The sequence below is a fragment of the Hyperoodon ampullatus genome (genome assembly GCF_949752795.1).
Source record: "Hyperoodon ampullatus genome assembly, chromosome: 7".
Lineage (NCBI taxonomy): Eukaryota > Metazoa > Chordata > Mammalia > Artiodactyla > Ziphiidae > Hyperoodon > Hyperoodon ampullatus.
The window spans coordinates 73,629,435-73,652,951 of record NC_136920.1 but is presented as its reverse complement, the minus strand read 5'-3'; the positions used below and the strand labels follow the sequence as shown (position 1 = coordinate 73,652,951).

The following is a 23,517-nucleotide window of genomic DNA, read 5'->3' as shown; positions in this document are numbered from 1 at the left end:
AGGCAAGACAGAACTGGAATTCTGGCCTCCTGCATCTGGTTTACAGCCTCCTCCAGCCCCTACTATAGCACATTCCCAGTATAATCTCTTCCACAGCATTATTCGTTACGAAATCCACCCAGGTAAGTCTCTCACTGGGATCTGGTATCTAAAAGTCTGGAGTCCACCCTCTCCCTAGTTGACATCACAGGGTCCTGCACTCTGTTTCATCCTCCTAAATTCGACTGTCCCCCATTTCAGTCCTGACACACGACTTTCTGACAACACAGCCATCTCTGGGACTGGCCCAGGGAGTAGTGCCAGGTGATGTGATGGAGACTGTGATCCAGATGACAAATGGGGCTGAGTGACGGGCAAGCCTATATTTGGTGTCCCACCTTCAATGACCCTTGCCTGTGCCAGGCAACGCTGATAAACAAATGGCCCACCCCTTGGTATCTTGCCAGCAGTAAACTCGCATTCCAGGCCTGGCTAGGGGAGTGTTGAGACACAGGAATTCCAAAGCAATGCAGGAGGCTGAGAAGGTTAGATATGTAAGCCAGGACTTACATGAGCTTTCAAATCATATAGTGACTTAATTAGCAGATCGGCACTATTTGAGTAAACTGAAATAAAGTGAATAACAATGACTTACCTTTGAACAGCTTCTCAGTGCTGCTTTAAATTCCATCATCTTTCCATGACCTTCACAGTGATCCTGTGAGGAAAGTGCAGGACATAATATTATCGTCATTTCTGACCCACATTAAGGCCCCAAGGTCAAGATTAGAACCTGTGTCTTCCAATTCAGGATGCTTTACAACACACGCTGCCTTTTGGCCTTTGAGCATCCGAAGAAGAAATCAGAGACGTCGTCTGTGTTAGGCCCCCATAGCTACATTACCAACTTTAGAAGTGGAACTGAGCACCTGTTTAATTGAATGCTTATGGATTTCTATTTTGAGTTTCAAGTCCTGATAAATGTATGTCAGATATTTATGATCACTTAATAACAACCTGTGCCAGCCTCCATTACCTTGTGAAAAAGCTATTATCTGTAATCTTATACGCACTTTGGAAAGTATCATGTGTGGACGATTGCTGAATACACACACACACACACACACACACACACACACACACACACACTCCCCTAAGAAGCATATCTCTTTCCATTAACTTGCAGGACATGCCAATGAAATCTCCATTGAAGATTTGAAATGAGAAATTTGACCTGGGGTTGTTTTCATTGAAAATTTTCACATCATTAATTTCACAAGTGTCACTGTCACATTCCTGGATATATATTGCATTTCTCCTTTATTTTATATTATGTTGAAACTCAGGACCAAAATGAACACAAAGAAAATTATGATTCTACCCTTTTCCAAAAAAACATACCATCTTTAGTCAGAGAAGGGTGGATCTTTGAAAAAGAAGTTGGGTAAAAAATTACCCCCAAATGTCTACTTTTTATGCCTCATCTTGTTTGTACATGAGATGGAAATCTTGAAAATCTATTCTGTCCCTGAAAGTAAAAAATAAACAATTTGGGCTCTTTTAGGGCATATTAAGTTCTCCGTGCCTTTCTGTGTGCTCTTTTCTCTGCCTGAAATGTCCTTTTCCCTTTTCTCTATCTGGTGAACTCTTATTCACCCTTCAAAACCCCATTTAGATGTGATGTTTTCTGTGATCCTCCAACAACTCACTGCTTTCCTCCCTAATCTAAATGTCGGTAGCCATGCCCTCCTTTGAGTTTTCATAGCACTTCTCATAAGCCTCTTTTCTGGTACAGAGTATTCTGGTTCCTGCCTATTTTTCTCACTAGAATGTAGGCTTCTCAAGGTTAGGCGACAGGACACAAATTACCCATTTTTATAAGCTTTCCCCTCCTTCATTCCTCACCGAGTAATTAGTGCAGTGTCTGACACATGACAGGTAGGTAGTAAATGCATGGTGATTAAATGAATAAATGAATGAATGAATGCAGACTTGATCCCAAGCCTTTCAATTCAAAATCCATTACTCTTCCTATTAAACTAAACAATCTGAACTATAGAAATAGTAGCACTAAATGTTTCCTTTTAAAAAACGTATTTTCTAAGATTTTACTGAATGAAAAGAAGAATCTGCTTCTCTGAGAAGGGTAGGATGTTCCTGGCTAACCTAACCTGCTTTTGGAAGCAGGAAAATCTCCTTGCAGGACATTTAGGTGGAGAGTTTCCCTTTGGTCCTAGTATCGGTTTCTATGGTCTGTTTGCTATTTACCTTCTGTTTCTTAGCAAAACCTGTCTTTCTGACGAGGCTGGGAGACACAATCCAGACCAGGTGACCCAGGAGGCTTAGTGTTAATTGCCAACTATTATAAGAAGGTGACTAGCTTCCCAGAAGGGAAAGAGAAGGTCAGAGGCAGCCACTTGGGATTGTCTGATAGTGTTTGGTGTCAATGACAAGATGACACACCAGGCTTCTTAGAAACCAAAGGATCCCAGAGAAAATTCAGCCCCCCTGGGACTGGCAGGATTTCAGATTTCACTGAGTACTGATGGCTTATTTTAGTTCCACTCTGGGGAAACTGAAAACTGGATTCATACTTACAGACAGACACAGAAGGAAAGAGAAAAAAGTTTCTTGATATCCCTCCTTGCCTAGTATCTCTCAAACATAATTCTCTAGTCGGGAGACAAGGATGGCCTGGGGCTGGCTAGCAGCAGCTTCTGACAGCAGAGGGTGCTTGAAGGGTGTGGAAGGGCCTGCAGGGGCATCACCTGGCTCCTGTGATCACACCTGTCCCTGTGAGCTCTGACGAGTACCTTCCTGCACATCCTCTAAACACCACTGTGAAGCAACAAGGAAAAGAATGACCCTCTTCATATCATAGGTGGGAAAACAGAGGTAAACAGAAGCTATGAAGTTCATCTCGATGCACATGGCAAGTTGCTGGTAGCCCTGAAAGCAGGAGGAGGTTTCTAAACCACTGATCTAGAGCAGTGCCAACATAGCTCATTGCCTGGGCAATGATATTTCTTAAAAAGGAATTAATGGATAGATGAAATACATCTGAATAGAGTTTTTATATATTATGTATTTTTATCAGCAAGATTAGCCAAGGCTTTGCTAACCGAAGGGTGGTGCCCTCCTAGCAGCATCAGCCCTGCCTGGAGTCTTAGAAGTGCAGAATTTCCTGCCTCTCCCCAGATCTACCAAACCAGAATTTGCATCTTAACAAGATCCAAGGTGACTCACAAAGCACTGAGCTAGATAAGAATACCATTTTCATGGGTTATTCCCACTTCTGATGGAATAATTTTTAAAACCCTAGGTGGAAGAAAATAACAATACTCAATATTTGCATACAATTTCAGATACACAGAACTAGCTTATCCATTCCTTCTAAGGACCCTGTGAGGTACATAGGAGCAGGGGCTATTGAAATTTAACAAAAGAGGAAACTGAGTCCCACAGTGGTAAAGTGACTTGCTCAGAGCTTGCTCTGAGTGTCTGAGCTTATCCAATGACTTACACACAATAACCATTTGCTGAAGGAATGAATGAACCACCAACAAACTGGGGCTGGATCCTGGTCTTCAGACCAGAGCACTACTAGGGATTGGTTCACTCTTTTTATTTATTTATTTATTTTTAATTTTTATTGGAGTAGAGTTGACTTACAGTGTTGTGTTAGTTTCAGGTGTACAGCAAAGTGAATCAGTTATACATATACATATATCCACTCTTCTTTAGATTCTTTTCCCATATAGGCCATTACAGCGTACTGAGTACAGTTCCCTGTGCTATACAGTAGGTCCTTATTAGTTACCTATTTTATACATATTAGTGTGTATATGTCGATTGGGATTGGCTCACTGTGGAGGTTGCCAAAATTTAGGGTATTTGCTTTATGTCCTGTTAGACTTGACCTTGACCAGAGAGTCTTCAAGATGCCAAACTGGGGCGGAGGAGCGAAATGCGGAGCCTGCGAAAAGACCGTCTACCATGCGGAAGAAATCCAGTGCAATGGAAGGAGTTTCCACAAGACCTGTTTCCACTGCAGTGAGTTGGGTGAACGCCATGACGGCCCCTCAGCACTTCGAAGTTCACACTTAGTCACAGATACTGTGTATCAGTAGTTCTCAGAGTATGGTCTGGGGACCAGCAGCATCAGCATCCCCTGGGAACTTGTTAGGAATATCACTTTGGGGCCCCACCTAAAGAAGGGATGGTGCTCTCCTGAGCACCCCCTCTCCAACCACTTGTCCAGCTCAGAGGCCGTTTCCCTGAAGCTCAAAGTCAGAACAAGCTCCCAGTGGTGAAAACTTGACCCAGTGGCGACATTTACAAAGTGTGACCTGGCAGAGAAAGAAAGCCATCACTTATCTGCAGCCAGGATGGACTTGGCTTGATGTGCTGTCCCCACAGGCCAACGGTCACCGAAGCCAGCTGCAACTGGTCTTTCCTAAGAAAGAACCTGTGTCAGGCTGGGGGGGCAACAGATGACAATTCTGGAAGCGTTGGAAAGGGAAGCATTTGGGGCACCGTCAACCTGACAAGGGGAATCTTTACCGTCCCCTGCTGGACATAGTTTCACAAATGTCAAAACTAGGGGGACATTTAAAACCCCATGGTCCACCTGGGAGTCAGGCTCTACCCAACTCATGTGACTTTGGACAAGTCATTTCTCATCTCTACGCCTGGGTCACTGGCATCTGCAACAGAGCCAGGAGCAGAGTCTGTACCTTCAGATTCCCAGTCCAGTCTCTTCAACACGACTGCATTCTAGAGTTTCCTAGCAGCTTAATCCTATTTTAGGAGAGCAGTTCTGCCTTGGCCACTTGCCTTCTTTGCTCCCCTCCAGTAGGTCTGGCTTAAGGGTTAGCTTTACTGGACATTTCGCAGACGCGCGCTCCCCAACCCTTCGTGACCCATCCGCCCCCATGTCTCAGCCCAGCAGCCGCAAGGCATCACGTTGCCTCAAGCTGTTTCAAACAGAACTTCAAGGGTTGAGCTCCATCTGTTAGGGCATGGAGACACTTCATCCTCCAGAAATAGTAGCGCTTTCTCTGCTGCAGGAGTTTCCACTATCTCTTACCTCCCACAACAAACATAATTCTCACCAAGGAATAGGGGGAAACTGCTGTGAGTGATTGGGTGTGTGGATTTACTAATGTTTTAGGTTTTAATGATGCGTAATTCTTTTTAAGCCATCATACACATTCATCAGATGCACCATTATCATCACAATGATCCAGAAGTCATTGCTCGAGAGAGTTCGTTCCATAACCCTCTGGATTTTGTCCAAATACAGCTAGTGTTCTTTAAAAAGAGTGGGGGAAAGGAATATTGGAAAGAACACTGGAGTTGGAGTGAAAATGACTAGGGTTTGAGTATGGGCTCTACCATGCACTTTAACTGTGTGACCTTGGGTAAGTCACCATTGTGAGCCTCAATTTCCCCATTTATAAAACAGAGATGGTTATACCTGCCACACAAGTTGTTGTAAGAAGAAAGCTGGGTTTCTTCATCTGAGATCCAGTTTTCTAGGCCTTTATTCTCCTTTCATCAACTTGGATGTCTGAGTGGGAACAGGCAACGGTGGGGATGCTTTCCATGGTGAGGGGTGTCTTGTTTTCCCAGGCAGCAGGAGGATGCCCTGTTTATCGGAGCCATGGAAGAACGATGTGAGCATTTGCTGGTGCATCCCTTTCAACCTCTGGATATTCTCCTTAGAGCCTGTGGGTGGGATGGGGGTCTGAGCAGTACAGGTTTCTGCAGTGGTGGACAGAAGGATCCTGGAGTGGAGTGTGATTTTCTGTGGCATTGTCACAACAGTGGTCTGTCCACAGGTCAACCTGTAGTTGCTGGAAATAGAGTTCAGAGAGGCAGAGTCTACCTTAGTTTGTCTCCTGGCCAGTGTTCTCCAAACTTCTAGACAAATCTTAAGCCCCCTACCAGTGCTGTCCAGAAGATATATAATGCAAGTCACATATGGAAACGTAAATTTTCTAGTAAACTTATTTTTAAAAAGGTGAAAAGGAACAGGTGAAATTAATTTTAAAACATTTAACCCAATATATCAAAAAATTATAATTTCAACATGTCACCAATATACACATTATAACATCATGGGGTGGATGAGTGGCTACGGTATTACACAGCACAGCTCTGCTGTGCCTGTGTGTGTGAAAGCTAGTCAGAAGCCAGGGAGTGGCTATAGCATTGGCCAGGACAAGACAAGGTATAGGCAGTCCTGGAATGATGGGAATGAGCACTGGAGTAGGAGTCAAAGGACCTGAGGCCAGTCATGGCTCTGCAATTTACCACTGTATAATCGTGGACAAGTCACTGATCTTCATTCACACATGCATGCATGCGTTCATTCATTCATTCATTCACTCAACAAATGTTTATGGAGGACTTACTGGGCTAGGCTCTGTGCTACCTTCTGGGGATATTAAAACTGTTTTGCCCTCAAAGAACTCAGAGTATAGAACATAAATGAATAGTCAACAAGTTGCTCTGAAAAAAGAACAAAAAAACAACAAAAAAAAAGTTGTTCTGGAGATTAGTAACTGACAGCTACAGGAAGGGCAGAGACAGGTATATACCTTACACGCTCAAATATAAGGCAAATTCCCCCCAAAATTATTCCTCATAAAAAGGGTTTGCCTTGGCTTCAGAGTCTTATAAAGTCTCTCATGCTACAGGACAGTCTCTCAATTACTCCATTTATTTAAACTGTTTTTTAATAGAAATTCTTACAAACAATATATATATATATATATATATATATATATATGTATATATATATATATTTTTTTTTTGCAGTACGCGGGCCTCTCACTGTTGTGGCCTCTCCCGTTGCGGAGCACAGGCTCCGGATGCGCAGGCTCAGCGGCCATGGCTCATGGGCCCAGCCGCTCCGCGGCATGTGGGATCTTCCCAGACCGGGGCACGAACCCGTGTCCCCTGCATTGGCAGGCGGACTCTCAACCACTGCGCCACCAGGGAAGCCCCTTACAAACAACATTGATATAATTATTTAGTGAACTCCCATACGCCTATTTCCCCAGCCACATAACCACCAACCTCTGGCCAATCCTACAACCTTATCTTCTTCTCCCACTCTTGTATTCAATAACACTTTTTTAAAAAAAAATAAACTTGAGAAAGGCATATTAGCCTGAAACAACCTCATTCAAAGCTGGATTCCTTATAGGGGTCACTTGATGGAACTGTTTTTTTAAAAAGGAGGCAAATAAATGGAATGCCCATATATTATTATTCCTGGGGATATGACCTCACTATTACAAGCACTAAGTATCACCCTAAACAATCTTTAAGGATCATCATTACAAAGCGATATAGCAAGGTATTAGGCTGTGGAGATCCTACATACTTTTTAATGCTGCCCTAATATTATTGCTAATAGGTACTTCTTGCTGAGATACAATTTCCAGGTGACAGCCTCCTTCTCAGGTAAACAGGGCTGCCTCTAAAAGACACAGACGGAAGTGGGGATGAGCTGCTCTGGAGAGCTGGGTCAGCTGCCTCAGAAAGACACTGTTGAGAAGGGAGATGCTGATGTTGAAGATGCAGAGGAATAATTTGGATACAATTGTTTCCTGAATTTGTGTCAGATTAGAAAAAAGTAACATCTCCAAATCCATATATTGTTGATTTATATTATTAAATTAAATGTTACAAGCAGGTATTTGACACTTTCATTTACATCCTTAAACGTTTATTTATTCAAGTTGGCAAAAAATTTTTCTATTAATAGAAAAATCTAATTAATAGAAGATTTTCTATTAATCTTCTCTTTGGAAAAATAGGGGATTGTCTTACATACTATGTATAACGTATATACACAACACGTGTATAATAACTATACTAGGGTAAAGTATGGGGGATACTTTACATTAGGTGATATACAGTAACCAAGGGGCTTGAGCCAATATAAGCCTAACAGCAGGTCTTCATTGCCTCCTCTGCTTCCAGAAGTGGATCAAAAGAAGTCTCAGCCGTAATTATCTCCTTATATATCAAAGTGCTTTTCAAAATCCATTTTAAGTAGAGAAACTGCTCAATGCTGATTCTGATATGATTAAGAAAAAAATAAGTTCCTCCCCTGCCTCAGCCCCTCACCCCCTACTCACCCACACACATATACACTCACACTTCCTGATGTCATTTGTGGTGAGACACTCAGGAGTGCAGGTTGTCCCCATTCAGGAACAATATTCCTAGCTGGTCCAAACCCACACACCAGGTTCCAGTCCTGGTCTCCACCTCTTTCTAGCTGGGTACCACTGAAAACATTACTTCCCTTCCCTGTGCTCCAATTTCCACATCTGTGAAACAGGACTGCCTTGGAATCTACGACTCAGGACAGATGCTCTGGTCAGGAATCAAAGTGTTCTTGGCTAGGGGGCGGGGGGTCCTTGTGCTGAGTCCCTTGGCCCCAGTCAGGGTATTGGGGGTGCAGGGAAGGGGGGAGGAATCTCAACGTTAACCCCCTGACCATCCTTTCCTCAACAGTGGCCTGCAGGAAGGCTCTGGACAGCACCACAGTGGCAGCTCACGAGTCAGAGATCTACTGTAAGGTCTGCTACGGGCGCAGGTACGGCCCCAAGGGGATCGGGTATGGACAAGGCGCCGGCTGCCTCAGCACGGACACGGGTGAACACCTGGGCCTCCAGTTCCAACAGTGAGTTACTGCCCCGCTTCTCCCAGCCCGTAGAGCCCCAGCTATCAGGACAGTTCATTCTGTTCCCATGGCAACGTTTTCTAGAAGTGGGAGAATGGACTCTATTGCTGACTTGCCAACAATAGGAATACTCAGTCTGACCAAGTTCTAACAATGTGTCATCTCTCCGAAGACTCTCTTTAAATTATCTGCCTTTCAAAAGGGCAATTACTTTTACACCATGGCTCTTGGTTTGCATGTCAAGAGAAAACCCAGGATGTACAGATGTTCTATTGTTTGACCTTTGCAAAACTGCATGGAGTCTCTTTTCTTCCTCACTGAGCATTTTTGTGTAAATCACATAAATATGGCAGGGACGCAATGGCCATCCTCTGTGCGCTTGTCACTGAAAGATTTCTTCCCTTGGGTTGTAAGATGACTAACGTCTGCATCGCAGTGGGGAGTGACTCTGTGGGGATGGGCTGTGCCTCAGGAGTAGCAATTATAACTTTCTGTAGGTCTCCCTTGCTGCCTGTTGCCAATACAATGTTGAGGTTTCCCCAACATTATCCTAGGGAAGCCAGGATTTCACACTGTACCACCTCCATCTACCAGTCTGCTCTACTTGATGATCATGCTGACCTCCAGCCCAAAACAGAGTATATAGACTGACAGTCACTGGCCTGCAGCTGCTGTCTGGCCAGCTGGTACCCGGGCTCAGCTCTGTGGCGGGACTGGCAGAAAGGCCCAGCCCAACTGAGGCAGTGTCCCCCAGAGAATAGTGAGAGCATCTGAAGAGTCATCTGGTCCCTTCCAAAGAGAGTAGCCCATGGTAGAGCCTGGAAAACTGCAGGGATGTGTGATTAGTCATATAAATTTTTCTCACGACTCAATCCCAACCAGAGATGCTATTTTAAAAAGAAAGATGATACCAGCTGCATTCTCTGTCTCACATTACCCAAAGCTCACTCTTCTACGTTAGGGCTTTCCTGTGGTGCTGCACAGCCAGGAAGAGTCTGGAGACCTGGGTTTCATCCCAGCTCCACCAGTTATGAGCTGCTAACCTTGGGCACTTACCCCTCTGGCCCATGCTCTCCTCCAGCTAGCCCTGCCTACTCTAGAGGGTTATGGTGAGGCTCAAACGATAAACGTACAAGGAAACGCCAAAAGATATGGAATCACAGGGTTATTATTGTGCCTCTTTCTTAGACTTTGCTCTCAAGAGGACAGGGGACCTTTGGATGCAGGGTGACAATTTGAATTGTGATAAGTATCAGCTCACTGGACTATGGTTTGTTTAGTATCAACTGTCAAGATCCCATCTTGCCCTGTAATATTTTTACTCATTTTGGAAAGCAGACCCGTGGGTTTCAAGATGGTATAGAAAACCCTAAACGAACAATCACAGCAATATAACAACGAGACAAGGGTAATTATACAAGCTAACATACGTGGAACACTTGTGAAGTGCTTTACAACAGAAAGGAAAGAGGTAAGTAAATTCTGGCTAACATTCCTTAGCCCTTACAACAGGCCAGGCAGGCACTGTTCTAAGTGCTTTACTCATGTGGCCTCATTTAACCTTCTCAACAACCCTGTGAGGAAGGTACTATGACTATCCCCACTTTCCAGATGAGGCGTCTGAGGCACAGAGAAGTTAAGTAACTTGCTCAAAGTCATACAGCTAGTACTGTTTGCCAAGGGAAGTCTATAGGTTTCATTCATTCGTCAATTTCCACCAGGTCCCCAAAGCCGGCACGCTCTGCCACCACCAGCAACCCTTCCAAGTTCACTTCGAAGTTCGGAGAGTCGGAGAAGTGCCCTCGATGCAGAAAGTCAGTCTATGCTGCTGAGAAGGTGATGGGAGGTGGCAAGGTAAGGACTCCTATATGAGTCAGATGGGATGCTGGGAGGAATGAGAGAAGAAAGTAGGAACTGAGGGCGGGTGGAGGCCAGACCCTCCTTAGCTCCCAGGAACCACTTAGGAGCCACCTATCCTTACCCACTTTCCCGGGCTGTGACTGTCACCCTGCAGTGCCCTAGGAAACTGGAACTGGTGGATGGAATTTGATGCAATAAGCGTTAACCCACTAGGGGAGGCACCCAGCTAGGAGCTCTGGAGAAACAAAGGCACACAGGCTCCCCTATCCTGTGTCCACAATCTTTCCAGAAAAGTGTCAGCCCTGGGAGCTGTCACCACTGCATAACTCAGCCTGCTATTGGCATCACACTGATGCACAGAGCAAACACTCCACAGCAGTGAGAAGCATCCTCGCTCACAAATGTCCTGGCAATCGGGAAAGTCATCTGATGTCTGAGACAGTAACACACACTTGTCTACAAGCTCCAGTTTCAGGCCTGAAGCCAGGGTGTTCACCAAAGGATCTGATCCTGAAGAAAGACAAAAATCCTGTTTATACTAAGTAGGGGGAGGAAGGCCACGGAGAGTGTCTGACTCCAAATATAGGAGCAGTCTCCACCCCAGGACTGGCCATTTAAATACAGGTGAGGACCCTGGGCTGTGCCTAGAAGACATGCAGATATGAAGAAGGCAGACAGTCTTCTGGATGATCCAAGCCACGCAACTCTCTTCCATCAGAAATACAGGGAGAGTATCAAAAAGGCTACAAATAATAAACGCTGGAGAGGGTGCGGAGAAAAGGGATCCCTCCTACACTGTTGGTAGGAATGTAAACTGGTGCAGCCACTATGGAGAACAGTACGGAGGTTCCTTAAAAAACTAAAAATAGAGTTACCAAATGATCCAGCAATCCCATTCCTGAGTATGTATCTGGAAAAGATGAAAATTCTAAGTCGAAAAGATACATGCACCCCAATGTTCATAGCAGCACTATTTACAAAAGCCAAGACATGGAAGCAACCTAAATGTTCATCAACAGAGAAATGGATAAAGAATGTGGTGTATAGGGACTTCCCTGGTAGTCCGGTGGTTAAGACTCCATGCTTTCACTGCAGGGGGTGCAGGTTCGAGCCCTGGTCAGGGAACTAAGATCCCACATGCCACACAGTGTGGCCAAAAAAAATTAAAAAAAAGAATGTGGTGTATATATATGTGTGTGTGCTATATATATGTGTGTGATATATATACCACACACACACACACACACACACACACACACACACACACACAATGGAATATTACTCAGCCATAAAAAAGAATGAAATAATGCCATTTAAAGCAACATGGATGAACCTAGAGATGATCATACTAAGTGAAGTAAGTCAGACAAAGACAAATATCACATGATATCACTTATAGTGGAATCTAAAAAAATGATACAAATGAAATTATTTACAAAACAGAAATAGAGTCACAGATATAGAAAACAAACTTATGGTTACCAAAGGGGAAGTGGGGGGTGGATAAATTAGGAGTTGGGGGTTAATGTATACACACTATTATATATAAAGTAGATAAACATCAAGGACCTACCTACTATATATCACAGGGAACTATATTCAGTATCTTGTAATAACCTATAATGAAAAAGTATATATATATATATATCACTTTGCTGTACACCCAAAACTACTACATTGTAAATCAACTATACTTCAATTAAAAAAAATACACAAAGAGTTAAAATGAAGTTGAATTCCCTGGATGATTGCCCATTTCTTCACCTTTTTTCTTTTTTCATTTTATATTCAATATGTTACCTACTGCCTCAAGTCCAAGTTCCCCTCTCTTCAGTATTTTGGATCTTCTAGAAATGGGAAGCCCTATTCTATTTAGTCTGTTCTGAAGGAATACATATGGAAATCACCTTGATCTACTCATTTTTAGGGGTCCTAAGAATCGCTGGCCAAGCCCATAGCCAGAATAATTATTCCGGGGGCCAATTAGGTGGGTGAACGGTTAAGACAAGGGCACGCCTTTACATGTTGCTGGTCAGGGGACTTAACACGGAAATAAATGCCCTGCCTGCCCTACTAAATATCCACCTGCCTGTTCTCCTGTGCCCTGCAGCCTTGGCACAAGACCTGTTTTCGCTGTGCTATCTGTGGGAAGAGTCTAGAGTCCACGAACGTTACTGACAAAGATGGGGAACTTTATTGCAAAGGTGAGTGGTTCCAGAGACTCTCTTGAGATGTTTTCCCAGGGAGGTTTCTTGGCAGGGGAAGTTGTGTTCCTGCCGAGAGGCTTGTGTCTGCCCGGAGGCATGGCTTCTCAGCCTGAGCCAGGTTTGAGCTCGCAGGATGGGGAGCAAAGCCACCTAAGGGAAAGTAACCTCCTGCCTGACCCAGCTCTGGTCCTCTCCATAGGGACATCTGGGAGGACCTGATACTTATAGATGCCCAGTGGTTCCTGAGCACCTGGGGGGAGAGAGGACAAGGAGGAAGCAGTGTCCTGACTGGCCTTGGAAGAGGCCTTAGGTCTGGACAAAAACATCACATTCCCTTTCAAAGACCTTAACACTGTTCACTTGACTGGCAGATAAGGGTGACAGCGTTGCGGGGTGTGCGGATGAACTGTGTGCTGCCTCTCCTGAATTTATCAAGACACATCTATCTCCTTCCTCCCTCCCTCCCTTCCTTCTTTCCCAGCCCCCTTCCCTCCCTCCCTTGCTCTCTCCCTCCTTCCTTTCTGACATTTCTGTTTCTGATGTTGCATGTCACTTCGTGATCACAGAAAGTGAACTGACAAGCTGGTTTCCCTTCTGGTCCTCACAGCTCTGCCCCTAACTGCCTCCATCATCCCTCTGTCTTGCAGAGAGGCAATAGAGGCTTAGCTCCTTCCTGATGCTATGAAGAAGAAGGGATGCTTTAGGGCCAGGGCAATGTGTCCTCACCCTCAGAGCCTCTCCTAGGCCTCTTCTGTTTCTCAGCGGGGCCCTCCCGCCCTTTCACTCAATGATGGTGTCTCAGGATCTCCAAATGTGTGTGTTAAGAGTTGGGGAGAGGCAAGGGGGAGGATGCTACTAGTTAAGACTGTAGGTGGCCCAGCTTCTCCCAGGATGAGACAGGATGGAAACTGATGCACTACCGGACAGGGGCTGCCTTCTTCTGGCAGTAGAGGGTACAGAGGGTTCTCAGCATTCACAGGCCATAAAATTCTACAATGTTGCCACAGCCAGTAGGGAGATCAAATATAGAGAAGTAATTGCATTCCCAAGTGCTACAAGCTCTAGTAGAGGATGCTACACAATGCAGGGTGCAAAAAGGGGCAAGTGATTGCCTGGGGGTGTCGGGAAAGCTTCTTAGAAGAGAAGCTTCCTCTGGGCCTTGAAGGGTGAACGTGGGTTTGGGAGGGGGCGTTCCAGGAACGAGGAGCAGTGCAAAGGCACCAAGGCCAGGTCATCATGGCTCGTTCCAGGAACTGCAAGCAGTTGTGTGTATCTGAAGGGCAGGCAGGGAGGCGGAAGCGGGAGGGGATGAGGCTGGGCAGGCAGCCGGCAGCCAGATTATGTCGACTCCAATGAGAAAATGTCTCTGAACACACCTAGGGAAGTGCAAAGAAGTATGAACAGTTTTATTAGCAGATCTAAAATAAATACAGTTCGATGTGTTTAAAAGTTAACTTACAAACACATTTATCAAAAGGATGCCTCTCCCAGGTAAAAGACTGAGCTCAGACAGAGGGAACTGAAATGATGGTGCTGACCAACCCCTTCTCTCCCCTGTCCTCTTCTCTCTCGTTCACAGTTTGCTATGCCAAAAATTTTGGCCCTACAGGTATTGGGTTTGGGGGCCTTACACATCAAGTGGAAAAGAAAGAGTGAAAAGTGCACCTTTTCTCAGCTCTCATCGGCCTAAAGCACTTGCCAAGTATCCTACCCAGATGGAAACCCCTCCCCAAACATCCTTTTGTTGGTAGTTGAACAGTATTTCTCTTCAGAAGTAATCACAGTCTTTACCTGAAGTTAGAAGAGATCTTTGGAAGAAAATTATTAGAAGTCTAACCCATAACAAATGTTTTATTATTTACGATACTTGTGGTGGGAGAGGCCATAAATAAAAGTTTAAGTGGTAACTTGTACGTCTCTGGATCTTTTCTTTCAAATAGAGGGAAATTTTCAAAAAAAACAGAGAGATAGTTTAAAAAAAATTGTGCAGAGGATGTAACGAATTTTGGTGTCAGCTGTGGAAAGAGTGAGGAGGAGGAGGAAGCAACGGGCAAAGGGAAGGAGTCTTCTAGAATCTGTTGGCTAAGCTTCTTTCTAGTTAGCACTAATGGAGAAGAAAACAGGGGGTCCCGGAGGAAACAGACAACATGGTAGCAAATTCTAAAAGGAAAATCAAACTAATAAAACTGTTGAAGAGCTGATCCTTCTGTCCTTATCATGGGCTTTGCAATATTACACATTTCGTGAAAACTCAGAAATGGCAACAAAATGTGGACTTTGCTTCTGTGTTATAAACAACGTGAGGATGATCTTCTTTTATTCTGGGACAATTCCCTAAGGTTTAGCAATTGTCTTAAAACTTCTCCTCCATCAGATTGCCAGGCTCACGAATGAAACGCAACCAATTAAAAATGTCTTCCTCTGCCTCCTCGGCGAGATCTCAACGGCTCAAGCGTGTGTATTTTCTCGCTTCTGCTTTTAACAACCACGGCATTTCTCCCACCACCATGCACTTCTCAATTATTTGCAGAAAATGAGAGCAAATGAAAATCTATTGACAAAAATTATGAAACACTCGACTAAACCGTGGGTTTCTCTATGCTCCAAGTCCCAAAAAGGTGTTCTTTAAAATGAGCGTTTATTCAGGGTTGCTTACTTGCTGTCATGGACAAGGCCTTGCACTGACTTCATTATTTATCTATCTATTTTTTGATGCTCAAAATGCAATTACATTTAATCATTTTCTCTCTCTGATTGGCATTAATAGAATGGTTCAGAAAAAAAAACAACAACAGAAAAACAGCTGGCAGAGGTTGTGTCCCATCCCACTTTCAAAGAGATAATATACAAATATGCTTTACTTGCCTAGAGACTCGTGCTGGGGTAATTCAGCCACTGAGTTCCACTCAAACGGTCTGAGGATGGAAATATTGTACATTCCACATTCTCTGGGAAAGGAAGCCTAGGACAATGTACTTTTAATTCGTAAACCTTTTCCCAGAGCTATATAAGAGATCCTATCTTTGTCGATCGAACAATTAATAATACCAGGGATGAAATGAATTAACTAAACCAAATCCCCTTTAACCTGCACTGACGCTAAAAGCAATATGCTACCTTGGCCCTTCACTAGGAAGTCCCCCACGCTAGGCACTTCCAGCTTGCTGAGGGGTAAGATACATGTGAAATGACTACCAGACAATGCAACCTATTCCTCCACTGCAGTTCAGTTACCAGCCCCGCTAACCACACACCCGGGAGACAAGCAAAAAACCTCAGTCATCCTTAGCTCTGCCCTCTCCCACATCCCTCCTTGCCTCATTCCCCAAGCCTCCCTGATTCTGCCTCCAAAATGTCCCTAGAATACATCCCCTCCATGCCCACTCTTTGGTATGTGTATCAGTCGGCTAGGGCTGCCATAACAGAGTACCATGGAATAGGTGGCTTAAACGACAGAAATTGTTTTTTCACAGTTCCAGAGCCTAGAAGTCTGAGATTAAGGTGTCAGCAGGGTTGCTGTCTTCTGAAGTCTCTCCTTGGCTGGTAGATGGCTGCCTTCTCCCTGTGTCTTCACATGGTCTTCCCTTTGTGTATGTGTGTGTGTTGTAATTACCTCTTCTTATAAGGACACAAGTCACCCTGGATTAGGGACCACCTGAATCACCTCGTTTTAACTTAATTATCTCTGTAATACCCTATCTCCAATTACAGTCACATTCTGAGATACCGGGGGTTAGGACTTCGACATAGGAGTTTGGGGGTGTAGGGGGGCACAGTTCTGCCCATAACAGTATGTCATATAAGGACTTTCACAAATTGGTCTTGGACTTAACCCATTCAACTTAGCTTTAGACAATCTCTTCTGTACGCTCGAGCCCCAGCTACACTCAAAGACCTGAAGCTTTCCAAACACAAGTACCCTCACCCCATCATGCTTTTTTTTTTTTTTTTTTTTTTTGCTGTACACGGGCCTCTCACTGTTGTGGCCTCTCCCATTGCAGAGCACAGGCTCCGGACGCGGAGGCTCAGCGGCCATGGCTCACGGGCCCAGCCGCTCCGCGGCATGTGGGATCTTCCCGGACCGGGGCACGAACCCGTGTCCCCTGCATCGGCAGGCGGACTCTCAACCACTGTGCCACCAGGGAAGCCCCCATCATGCTATTGTGAATGCTATTTTTTTGCCTGGAATGTCAGGAAGATGGAACCTCCTCCCAACTCCTTAGCCTGGTGAACCCCTAGTAATCAAGTCACAGGTCAAATGCCATCTCCTCTGCAAAATCTATTCCTGAACTACCTGAGCAGAATTTATCTACCTCTGTATTCTCATAGCCAGTACATAATTAACACAGCACTTGTCTCATTGCATTGAATTTTTAAACTCCCATCTGCCTCCTTGTTAGAATGTGACACACTTGTATTCACAGTGCTCGAAAAATAGTAGGCACTTAATAAACATTTGTAGAGTGAGTGAAGTGGGAGAGACTGCAGGCTGGACTAAAAGCAAATTCTACTAGAATATAAAAGAAAAGATTATTATACACCGGAGTGGAGGGGCTTGGAAATGAAAAAACAAAACAAAGAACCTTATTGTGGTTCAGCAGTGTCTGTGTTTCTCCTCTGCTTCCTGGGCACACTCTTCTACTGCATTTCTCAGGCTCCCTACCAGTGACCAGGACACATGCTGAGTTGGCCAATGGAGGCCCGGCCCCCAAGACCCCCAGAAAAGTCTCCACTCTCTTTTTGCTCATCTGTGGATACAGAAGGTCCAGTGGACACTGAGGCCCTAGGAAATGGTGGAGCCATTAATTGGGAAGTAGCGTGGGTCCCTGCATGGAAGAACACCTGCTAATTCTAAATGGACTGTGACAAGAAGAAGAAATAAGTCTGATGTTGTGTTAGGTCACCGAGATTTGGGGAATGTTTTTTTTTTTTTTTTTTTGTGGTACGTGGGCCTCTCACTGTTGTGGCCTCTCCCGCTGCGGAGCACAGGCTCCGGACGCGCAGGCTCAGCGGCCATGGCTCACAGGCCCAGCCGCTCCGCGGCATGTGGGATCCTCCCGGACCGGGGCACGAACCCGTGTCCCCTGCATTGGCAGGCGGACTCTCAACCACTGTGCCACCAGGGAAGCCCGGGAATGTTTACTATCGTGTTAACTTCCTTGACTAACATGCACCTGAAATAGTGGATGTGCTGCATCCAAGATAGTTGCTATCAGTGTCCATCCCGTTGATTTAAGTCGCAGGGAACATCATCAGGATTTTGCCTACTATTTGTGAAATAAATTCAAATGTGTCCTCTCCAATGTGACTATACAGGCATTTGGGAAAAGGAATGAAGTTATGGCATGGTGGTATGAGTCACAGGATTGGGCTTGCTTTGACTTTAAAACAAAACAGAAACAAAGCCCTGCTATTACTTCCAAGCTACTGCCTTCTCCCCTCTCCTTTCAGAGCCAAACTTTAAGACTAGGTCCCATTTATTCCCTAGCATCTCGGCATCTGGCTTCCGATCCCCCCATGCCGCCACACCGCCGCACCTCCTGAGCACAAACTCTTGGGTCTCTGCTCAGTTGCTCTTCTCAGCCCTGCCTTCACTCCTGACCACTGCTTTCTCTCTGAAATTAGTTACTCTCCTTGAATTCTATGACTCCGTCTCCCGACTGCCCTCATACCCGACCTCCTCCCAGCCCCCTCCCCTTCCTCTCCAGCTCCCTAGATCCATGTTCCGTAAGGTCACATTCCTGCCCTTCTCCCCTCTCATTTTTTTTTTGTTTGTATTGGTTTTCACCTTTGGTCTGTTTTTAGAATTGATTTTCCCATTTTGGGAGGGCAACTCCCTTTTCATTTTCATTTCATTTTTCTACGTCTCTCCTGTGACAATCTCATCCATCTGTGCAGGTGACTCCCATCCATGCCCTGGCCTCTTTCCAGCTGTCTTAACTGTTCCACTGGATAGCTTTAAGTATCTCAAACAGGCCCCAACTACCAAACTCACCACCCAGTCTCTCCACACTGTTTCCTTTACTTCTCAAAACAGCACCACCGCCCCCTCATTCACTGGGTTCAACACTGCAAAGCCGTCTTTGACTCCTCTGCCTCAGTCAGTAACGGGGCCTGCCCATCTCTCCTGTGCCTTCACTACTGGTTGCCTAGACCACAACTAAAAGTTTACCTCTAACATATTTTATCTGTCAGGGTCCAGTCAGAAAAACAGAAATCACACTAGTTTTGTTTTTTAAGAGAGAAAATAATAGAAGGAGTTGGCTAAACAGGTGCTAAAATTTTTGAAAAAGTAACAAGGGACACACTGACTTAACACAGAGATACAAACTGCAGCAAGTAGCTACACCACCCCTGGGGCTGGGGAAACAAAGAGAAGAGATGGGGGTATCTTCATTTACATGCCTCAAGGAGAGCTCTCCGGGGGGGCTAGGAGTCAGACCTCTGAGGAGAGCGCCCTGCCTGCTAACTGCTGGTGCTTCTAAGGGGCACCATGGAGCTGATCCAGGGAAATAGTTGGACACTGATTCCAACTGTCATTGTCGGGGTGAAGGGCCATTGTTTGAAGAGCACTGAGGGGAACAGCTGGCAAGTAGGATGGAGTAAGTCCCTTCTCCCCTCCTGCTTCCAGTCTACTGGCGGAACTTAACAGAAAGTTGGCTGCCAAGGAGACTGTAATTTTCAGAATCCTAGCCCAGACACACAACACAGAGTAGAAGGGGAAGATGGGGCACATTTCCCTACTGCTAGCTTCTCTCTCTCTAGTCAATTTTCCAAAGATTTCTGAATAGCCAGCATTTATTGAGCCCTTACTATGTGCCAATTACAATTCTAAGCACTTTAAATGTATGAACTCATCTAATCCTCTTAACAGCACTTGGAAGTGTATACTATTATTACCCACAATACAAATAAGGAAACTGAGGCACTAGAAAGCTAACTCATGTGCCCAAAGAGATGAAAGTAGCTTATAATTGACATATCCAGGATGCATACCCAGGGTGCCTAGTATAAAACAGATTCCCAAACTTTTTTGTAATTTTCACACCTACATATACCCGAGGGAGAAGCCAAAATACAATAATGGGAGTGCAATTCCCAAAGTAAATGATTCTCAAACTGTAGCATGTACATGTAAGAGCCATCTGGGGAACCTGACAAAAATTCAGACTCCAGGACTCTCTTCTCAGAGACTGATTTAAAAGGTCTGAGATGAGAAATTTGAATTTCAAACACGTTATCCCTGGACACCACCCTCCGCGCCCACCCCCCAGCCCCTGATTCTGAGGTGAACGGTCTGTGGACCACCATTTGAGAACACTAACTTGGCAGGGGTTGGTGAGAAAATAAGAGAGGATATAACTTGAGAAAGTCCACTTGCCCCCAGATTGAGAATCAGCCTTCAACACAACTCTGATCACATCATGTTCTGCTTAAAATCCCTCAATTCCACTCAACAGACTTATTCAGCAGATTCATGCAAATATTTATTGAACACATACTATGTGCTAGACAGTATTTTAGGTGCTTGGGATACATCAGTGAACAGAACAAAGGTCCCTCATGGACCTTATAATCTGACAGGATGGAGAGGGAGACAGTATGCAGTAGACACAATAAATAAATCACACAGTATGTTAGAAGGTGGTAAGTGCTATGGGGGAAAAGGTAGCGTAGGGTAAAGAGGAGGAAAAGGGCAAGAAAAGGATGTTACGGGCTTCCCTGGTGGCGCAGTGGTTGAGAGTCCGCCTGCTGATGCAGGGGACACGGGTTCGTGCCCCGGTCCGGGAGGATCCCACATGCCGCGGAGCGGCTGAGCCCGTGAGCCATGGCCGCTGAGCCTGCGCGTCCGGAGCCTGTGCTCCGCAACGGAAGAGGCCACAGCAGTGAGAGGCCCGCGTACCGCAAAAAAAAAAAGAAAAGAAAAAGAAAAAGAAAACGATGTTACAACTTTCAAAATGTGGATGAGGGTAGGCCTCATTGAGAAACCGACATTTCAAAGAAAGCTGTGAGGAAAGGCACTATGGATTTCTGGGGTTACAGTGGTCTAGGGAGAGAGAACAGGCAGGGAAAGGTCTGAGGCAGAAGCGTGCCTGGGAGGTATGTGGGATCAGCAAGGCGAAAAGCAGGAGAAGCGGTCAGATCCTATAGGGCCCTGAAGGCTACTGTCAGGGCTTCGGCTCTTCCTCTGGTGAAATGAAGAGCCACTGGAGGGTTCCTGAGCCCAGGAATGATATGATTCAATCTGCTTTGTATGAGGATCACCCCACTGCTTGTAACAGGGTGAGGGTAGAAGCCAGGAGACCAAATAAGAGGGCTGTAGTAATCCAGGCAAGAAGTGATGGTAACTCAGGACTACAGCAGCAACAGTGGCCAAAAGGATTCAATTCTGGATACATTTTGAAGATAGAGCCAGTAGGATTTCTCAAAGAAATGAATCTGTGGTATTATGAGAAAAAGTGAGTTATCAAGGAAAGATTCTAAGGTTTTGGCCTGAGTAATGGAAAGGATGGAGTTTCTGATCAACTGATATGGGGAACACTGAGGGTAGGGAACAGGGTTGTTTACTTTTTATTCATTTACTTTAAAATGTATTGTATGTTTTATTTTTAATCGATTTTTAAAATCTACGTTTTATTTGTGCACATGGGGCTAGGGTAGAAATCAGAAGTTCAGTTTCAATTTGGACAAGTTAAACTTAATATGTCTATAGATGTTTAAGTGGATATGTCAAGTACACAGTCTGGAGTTTGAGAAGGAAGTCTGAACTGGAGTTAACAACCTGGGGCGCTTGGGCACATAGATGGTATACGTCACTACGCAATCCGATGAGATTATAAAGGAAGAGGAAGTGAGTTTAGATAAAGAGCAAGAAGACCAAGGAGTCGCCTCTGGGACATTCCAACATTAAAAGGTAGGGGCATAAAAACAGCAACGGAGATGTTAGGCTCTCAAGAGCAACCGACAAGAGGGGGAGGAAACTCAGGGGTGCTCTCCTGGAGGCCAGGTGAGGAAAGTGTGTTAAGGAAGCAGGAGTGACCGCCTGTCAGATGCTGCTGGTAGGTTCTGTACGATGGACTTGGAGCTGACACGCAATTTAGCAACACGGAGGACACCGGTGTGCTTGACAAGAACAGTTTCCATGAGGTGCTGGAGGTAAAAGCCTGACTGCAGACGGGTTAGAAGGAGGATGGGAGAGAGGACTTGGAGATACTGACAAGGTTTTCAAGAACTTTTACTTACAAGAGTAAAGAAATAGTTCCTTATTGCTGACTTTAATCTTACAGCTCCTTTGCTTAACGTTCAATGCCCCTGGTGATCTAGCCCCCGTCCACCTTTCCAACTTATTAACCAAGCTCCCCACTTCCAACATCCTAGAGACCCAGGCTGTCATTGTTCTGACTGTACTTTAGACTTTCCCATTGTCTTTACTCATAGAGTTCTCTCCATCTGAATGCCTTTCACTTCCAACTCCCTGTTTCCAAACTCAGTATCACTGAAAACCCTTTCTAATGCCCTATCATCCATAAACACTTCCTTGATTACGCCCACTGAGGCTCTCCCCAACCTCTAAACTCTAACCATATTTAATTTGCACCCATCTTATAGCTTTTAGTATTTTCTACATTATACTATAGTTTCATGTATCTTAGCTTCCCCTCTAGACTGTAAATGCCATGATTAGTATGCCCAATTAAATGTTTTATGGCCTGCAACACCTAGCAGGATGCTCCATAAATATTTGTGGAATAATTTAAAAATGAATGAAATGTGCTTTCCATGTTACATATCAATTAGGTGTGCTGGAATACAGTGGCTCTGGGAATTTGAATTTTAAACAAGTGAGCCCCAGGCCCCTGCCCTGTCCCTGTGATTCTGATCTAACTGGTCTATGGACCACAGTTTGAGAATATTTACTTGGCGGGTGTTGGTGGGAAAGGAAGGGAGAGAGAAAAAGTCCTTCTGTCGCTTAAATGAGAATCAGTCTTCAAGCCACAATTCTGATCACATCATGTCCTGCTTTAAAACCCTGCATTCATTCAACAAATTCATTCAAATATTTATTGAACACATACGTGTCAGGTGGTATTCTAGGAGGCTGGGACCTCAGAGTGGGTAGCCCACTTGGTATCCATTTGACCTTGAAGAAAATACAAACTTCTTTAGGCTTTAGTTTCCTTATCTCAAAGCCTCTGTAGAAAAAAGGAGAACAGGTCTTTGAGGAACTGTAAGGTCTATGCCATTAGAGTACAAACTGTGGTCCAAAGCAAGATGGTAAACAAAATAAGGCTCTATCATTCAGGGCCAGTTGGACATGATAAGAATTTTAGCTTTTACCCCAAGAGCAATGGGAACCTAAGGAAGGGTTTTCAGCGGGAAGGTGCCATGCATGTCCAGGGGCATGCATACACACACACACACACACACACACACACACACACACACAAACACACACACACCAGGCCCTGTCCTAGGTGCTCACACACTCACTCACACACACACACACACACACACACACTACCAAGAGTTCAAGTTGAATTAGCATTTCTTCCAGAACAAAGAAAATGAGCAATTACAATCACACCAGTCTAATATTTTAAGGGTACTAAGTAAAAATTGTAATTAATCTTTAAGATTTTCCGTTCAATTTTCTAAGCAAAACGGAAAACAAAATTAAATCTTGCTATTGCTATTAACAGTGATCTCAACTCATTCCTGGAATTTGGGAATTTTTCTTCACATCCTATATATACCTTTTCTCAA

At 44.7% G+C, this 23,517-nt stretch overlaps 1 protein-coding gene across 1 annotated transcript; it reads left to right on the top strand.

Annotated features, from left to right (window-relative positions):
- Window positions 1-488: 488 nt before the first annotated feature.
- Window positions 489-14,409, top strand: CSRP3 (cysteine and glycine rich protein 3; the record flags this gene model as incomplete). The annotated part of the gene is made up of 7 exons (XM_079709520.1): window positions 489-529; window positions 1,655-1,714; window positions 3,893-4,032; window positions 8,518-8,686; window positions 10,408-10,540; window positions 12,657-12,750; window positions 14,333-14,409. The coding sequence occupies exons 3-7, from the start codon at window positions 3,921-3,923 to the stop codon at window positions 14,407-14,409; spliced, it is 585 nt and encodes a 194-aa protein (XP_079565646.1). The 5' UTR covers window positions 489-529; window positions 1,655-1,714; window positions 3,893-3,920.
- Between the last annotated feature and the right edge of the window lie 9,108 nt (window positions 14,410-23,517).